The following is a 6,545-nucleotide window of genomic DNA, read 5'->3' as shown; positions in this document are numbered from 1 at the left end:
ATTGATTTTATTTATAAAATATTTTTATATTTCAATACATTGCATTTTTTCTTATACAAATGTGAGTTTTAATATAAAAATTAAATTCTTAGTTTCATTAATTAAAATATAATATATTTTAATTTTTCATTATAACCATGATTTTATTTTGACTATTTGTTTTATTAAAAAAATATATATTTAATTCTCTCTCTCTCGCTCTCTCTTTCTCACACACACACAACTTATGCTGGTATCGCTCTATCTTACTATTTTATCTCTCTTCCTCTTCCTCTTCCTTCTATACATTATCTATCATTTTTTCCTTTGCATATATGTTTGTTGTTATTGTTCTATACTGTTATTTATCTCTATCTAATGATTAAAAATAATGTGACTTCCATTTGATAATCAAGATAAGAATAATATATAGTTGGGGATTTTGGCCTCTTATTATTGGGCTTAAATGCCCAAACCTATAATAATATAACACGAGAACTTAACAAAATATGAACCATTCTTTTAGATCACAACTGCATTTTTAGGACGAGAATTTAACAACAAAATATGAGCCATCCTATAAGATCACAAGTGCATTTTTAGACAAAAAAATAATGCATTCACAATATTAATTTAGAACTATTTAACTTTATTCTCACTCATCTACACCTCTACAACCATTATGCGTTAAGGAGAACTATGACACATTGCGTCTCTTGTTATTATTACTATATGACACTCATTATTTTTCCCTAATTTTATTTAACTTTTTCAAATAAAAATGAAAGGCTTATTGTACAGTCTGCAAGTTTGGTATTTTAAATACCTTTTTTTTCCTTATTGTTTTGGGCAGCCTAATTTTGCTGGGGTTTAACCTCCAATGTGTAGAAATAATATAGGTCTGTATTCAGACTGCGCGTAAAAAGACTGTCCAGGCCTGCTTGCAAATTTAGAAAGAACGAACCGCCCTGCATCTCTGTCCTAAGATTCAGACAGCGCTCAGAGCAGTAAAATCTGAGCGTAAGATAACCTCAGTAGCAGTGGAAGAACAATGAACACGGAGGAGCAACAGCAGGATGTTTATCCTTCTACTGAGAACAGTGTATTATGTACGCTGACAGACCCAGATGGCAATGAACTCGGACAACAGTTTCATCTTCCGCAGAACATTACCCCACCTCAATTGGGTGCTATCGTAAACTCTCTGCTAAAAAATGTAAGTCTTCCAATTCCAATGCCAAAGCTCACATTTTATATCAACGGTTTTGTTCGGCAAAACTTTTGTTTTGTAAACATTATCGAAAGCTAAAACGTGCATGCCAAATGTTTTTCTATTCACTTGGCTGTATATTGACCTCGAGGTCAGCTGACTCATTTTTTTGGGACTCTTGCGAGTTTCAGAAGAGACGTAGTCTTCAGTAATGGATGAACAATCCCTTTGTGTCCTGTGGTTCACCTTTGATCTGAAAACCGCCTTCACTTGTCAGAAATGAGCAAATATAGTAGGTTTTGAATTTCGATCTTTATTGCTCAGATTTTACTACCATGGCCTTCATACCAAATGTCTCTAGGTCACGGTGCGAGAATAGCGGTCTAGTTATATCGGGGATCGGAAATTTATCTATAAAGACCTTTTGCTTATATTGAAATGCAGCCTCCCTGTTGTTTAACAGTTGGTACCAAAAGTCCCTTGACTCAGCTTTTCCGCACATGCTTCTTCTGCAAAACAAACTATGCGTTTATTTCTAATTTTTATTTCACAAAGTCATAAAGCACGCAGTTTTAGGTTTAATTGTACTAAAAAACAGCCGTTCATTACAACATATCATTGAAATGTCTTCTCCCAAAATAGACAGGATGCTTCGAATGATATTTTCAATATACATCTTAAGTTGGCTATACACTCGACAAGCATCTCCTACAATTCAAAGCCTTATATTTACCAACCTTATTGGTAAAATCTTTTTGAGGCTTGCCCAAGAGCAGGACACTGTAATAATATCCCATTAGCAGGCTCTTAGCATAGCAGGAAACTGAACAGAACAAATATTCCAAACAGTCATTAAGACTTGATTGCCAGGAAATAAAGAACAGTCTGGAGAGAAGTGAGGCAGTATTTTTGACAAATCTCGTCTTAATTTCCTATGTTGTGGTTTTCTCACTTCCTTCGAGCTAGCTACCATTCTCAGTGAAATACAAGTTAATAACTGCGACAACCTCAGGTATTCAGGTGGCTCTGGTTTTGGAGGAGGTTCAGGCATTAAGGATTCCTTTCTAGGAGAAAGTTATCTATGGGAGTAGTATATTATAGCTCTTTTTTGCCAGCTCCAAGATAACTTTTCTATATCAGTTTAAGTGCGGTATGCCTATAGGTTGATGGTTAGCAACCTCAGGTCCAGATTCTGAATTCGGCATGCAACCTTGATGGGTGAAGTGGGGTACTTAGGTATGTAATGGGCAACAGCTTGAGTGCTGCCCAGCTCAATTTTTCGCAGGTTTGAAGGAGTATAAAGCTATAAGCAGGGGAATACCCTTACCTAAATTGCCTACAATACCTCTCTCCTTAAGGTACTGCCAACTTACCTAGTTTCTTCTTACAATCATTCAAGAACACATTTTGATTCTTATTGGTTGGAGTTTCCAGAATCCAACAGCACAGTATGTTTGGTATAAAAGTTAGTCTTGAAAATTGTATTTAAGAGATTGTTCTTCCTGGCTGCTGCTCACGATCTTTCAGGGTTTCCCGATGCAGTTGTTGCTGTTAACATAATCCCAATTGTACCTTTATCTCTAATCTAAAATAAATTTATAATTTTATGGTAAAGTCATGTTGAAATTGATGACTTAATTATTACTTATAGGGTAGCAAATTTGATTGATCTATCTCGAACAAATTTCGGCCCAAATGTTTTAAGTATGTTATGGCTGATATGATGGTATCTTGGCTAGCCTCTTCCTAAGGCTTCTGGCACTTGTGCATACAAATTGGACTACTTGCTTGTTAAAATGTTCTAATCTTCTATTAGCTTGCAATTCTTTGCTGGTGGACATGTCTATCTTTAAGTGCAATCTCTATGATTTCATCCGCCTTAATCAACTTTCTCAAACATTTCAATTTTCATCTCAATCCTCTCTTTGAGGGAGTTTTGCTGTTAGAATTAGATCTTGAGTAGAATTTGCAACACGATCAAAATCTGTAGATAAATAAATTTGATTATTTTTTATATTTTATGTAGAGCACTAAGAGAGGGTTAGATTATTCATTGGGTTTTACCATCTGAATTTGTATCTTGAAGTTTACCCTCCATGCAAGAGTGAGAAATGCTGGATTCCCAAGAGGAGAGAATTCAGAAATACAACATGCTTAATAAAGGAACATAAAAAGCAGCGCAAAGAGTTTTTTGATAGCTATCAGGAAAGTGGAATATCTTGTTCGGTTTCCTTGTCAGAATCAAATGACAAAATATGATAATTACAGAGCATATATTTCCATAGGCAGATACTAGAGAGAATTACTTGTTTCTGACACTTCTTAGTACAACTTGTGAACGCTTGCTTTTTATTAGTTCAGTTGAACCATGTAGATTTCCTTGAAATAATTTCTTGCCAATAATTGAAGTCCGGTAGAATTGCTATCTAAACTTTTTCATCTTGTGCAGGAAGAGAAGCTTCCATATGCATTTTATATTTTTGACCAGGAGCTTGTGGGTCCACTTGGGACGTATTTGTTGAAGAATAAAGGTTTTGTGATCTTACATGTTTTGAATTGTTTGAATTGGCCTTTTATGGTATTATGGTTTCTTAACATATACAATTGAGCTTCACATGAATACATTTAATGGACATATCAAGGATTTTGTTGTACAAGCAGACATCTATATTTATTTTACCTTGCGAAGAAACTCGTTGATATCTTATGTTGAACTTTTTGTTTGATTGATGGTCTTATGCAGTTTCTGTGGAGCAAGTGTTGCGAATAGTCTACCAGCCCCAAGCTGTTTTTCGCATTCGACCAGTTACTCGATGCTCATCTACAATTGCTGGTCAGAGGCCCAAAACCGAATGTTTGGTTTTGATTATGATTTTAATGATTCAATGCAATGTGATGTTTAACAAACTATTCCCTCCATAGAAATAGGGCTCTTCTCCTGCTTTGGTGCTATTTAAATCTGCATTTTCATCTTTCATTCTGTTCTGATATAACTTATCATCAGTATTCTATTTTGACTGTTACTGTTTCTATTTTCAAAATTGTATGGAAAGTTAATCATCCCTGGATTTTGAAAAGGTCCCTTTGACACAACATATTCTTTAACTGTTACAAATTTATATTATATCAATATGAATTTATTATTGTAGCCTGTACAGTAGCAAGATATCTCATTTCTCTCATAAAATGGAATATAACTTCTCATTTTAGGCCTCATTTCCAAAAAATCATGCACACGGGTGATGATAAAATCCAGTTTTCAAGTATATGTAATGTGACAATTTCTCCCCTTGGCAAGTCCAGCTCATAGGTTTTGTGTTTGGAAGATATTGTATGCCAATTGTTTACTACACTCAAGTTCCATGAAGAGTTGCTAGAATTAGGAGACACACATAATGGAAATTATCTCTCACCTTTCATCTGAATGTTTATGCCTTCCTCTTCCTCTTCCATAGCGATCCATCCTTACCTCGCAACCAGAACACCAGTTTTCTAAGAAGCCATAGGACAATTGGATTATTGGACACTTCTCATATTCTTTGGAAGTTATGTGCCCCTCATTAAGTGATTTCTGTCTTAATACACATCCGAACTTCAATCTTTTTTCTCTAATGAGGCTGATGATTTCTGCAAGGAAGACTTAACTCTTTTAGTAGTTGCACCAAGAATATTCATAGGGCCCTCTTTCCCCTCCAAGAAAGAAACATTGCCACCTTTGATGATTACCCAATAAAATGGATGGAAGAGTATGTGACGTTCCCTATCTAGACTACGATTGAACAACAAAATATAATAATAAAATTAAAATAAATAAATGAACCAATAACAATAAAATATATATTATTAATATAAAATATATATCATTAATATAAAACAAATATTGATTAAAGTGGGTTAAAGGTGACAAGAAGGAAAGAGACGAAAGGACAAGAGAAGGAAACTGAAGGGTCACCTTTTTGAGCATAAAGAAGGATGAGGAGTTCTTTTTCAACAGGCTTGGATATTGATTTGTTTTGAGATTTCTCTTGGAGAAATTAAGGAAGCTTCAACTTCTATTTAGGATCCGAGGATGCAAACCCTCAGGTTCTTCTTGGGTGGATTGTACGTAACCCCAATTCATCTTTTGTGGTGAATTCGTGATGGAGTTCACAATTGCTTTTCAAGTTTATTTCTGGTTATCCAATCTGACTGTTATCACTGTTTTTATGATTGGATTGTTATTGTATTGCTGAACATTACAATGCAATAACATTTTATGAGTATTTTATATGAGCATTTGCTGGTGTTTATGGTATATGTTTTCTATTTATATTTCTGAAATAATTTTGTGCGAAGTTGGAAAAGAATACCCGGGTAGGATATTACAGTGGTATCAAAGTTGGTTTTCCTACTAGCCTGTGAAGTTTAACAAGTAACGGAAAAATCTTTGCTGGGCAAATTTTGCAGAAATAAAATGGTGTTGAATTTAAGAAAATAAGGTATTTCCTTTGGTTGGTATGCTGGAAATTGAAGGTTCAAGTTTAAGATTTATGTTTGAATAAATTAGAAATGGTGAGTTGTTGACTTTGAGCTCTATTGTAGATACTACAAGGCATCGATTATTCAAGGAATTGTTCATTCCTTTACAGTGAACATATTACAAGGTAATTGGTAAATACTTGCTTATTAATAACAGAGACCGAAAGGTCAATTTATACAAAAGGAAGAGACGATGTTTCCTTAGGAAACGATCATAAAGAATAGAAACATTGTATTCCAGAGAAAGCAAAAAACGAAAGCAAACTAAAGCTAAAGATATTTACAAGATAACCATTAACTAATAATAGACGTCTTATCTATTATTGTAATACCCTCCCTTAATGGTTAATCTATCTAACACACCAAGCTGTCCTTTGAATTTGACAAACTTATCAGGACCAAGAGGCTTGGTGAGAATGTCTGCAGTCTGATCTGAGGTAGGAACATACTGCAGATCTATAGTCCCGTCTTCAACCAGCTGTCGTATGTAATGACAATGAACATCCACATGCTTGGTTCGTTCATGGAAGACTGGATTCCGTGCTAACTTGATAACGCCTTCGTTATCAACAAATAGAGTAGTCGGTCCTGCTGGTGACATCTGCATATCCCCAAGCATCCGACGAAGCCAGACAGCTTCACATCCTGCCTTAACAGTCCCTCTATATTCAGCCTCTGTAGAAGAGAGAGAAACTGCCTGCTGCTTCTTGTTGGTCCATGTGACTGCACCGGATCCCAAACTGAACACATATCCAGATGTTGACTTTTTATCATCAACAGAGCCTGCCCAATCTGAATCTGTGAACCCACTAAGTTTAGGATTAGAACTCCGAGAATA

General features: G+C 35.1%; 1 protein-coding gene across 2 annotated transcripts in view; it reads left to right on the top strand.

The window, feature by feature from the left end:
• The first annotated feature begins 826 nt into the window (after positions 1-826).
• LOC149551856 (WD-40 repeat family protein / notchless protein) overlaps positions 827-6,545 on the top strand; it is a 135,216-nt gene continuing 129,497 nt past the window's right edge. For both annotated transcript variants that reach the window (XR_016352817.1, XM_089787358.1), the window contains exons 1-3: positions 827-1,195; positions 3,639-3,720; positions 3,933-4,022. Coding sequence is in view for 1 of the 2 variants with exons in the window: in XM_089787358.1 (XP_089643484.1) it covers positions 1,031-1,195; positions 3,639-3,720; positions 3,933-4,022 (337 nt within the window). In the remaining variant the exon portion in view is untranslated. The remainder of the gene's footprint in view (positions 1,196-3,638; positions 3,721-3,932; positions 4,023-6,545) is intronic.

The sequence above is a fragment of the Cupressus sempervirens genome, chromosome 6 (assembly GCF_028749045.1).
Source record: "Cupressus sempervirens isolate cs-2001-9-10 chromosome 6, ASM2874904v1, whole genome shotgun sequence".
Taxonomy (NCBI): Eukaryota; Viridiplantae; Streptophyta; class Pinopsida; order Cupressales; family Cupressaceae; genus Cupressus; species Cupressus sempervirens.
This window is presented reverse-complemented; position numbering and strand designations above follow the sequence as displayed.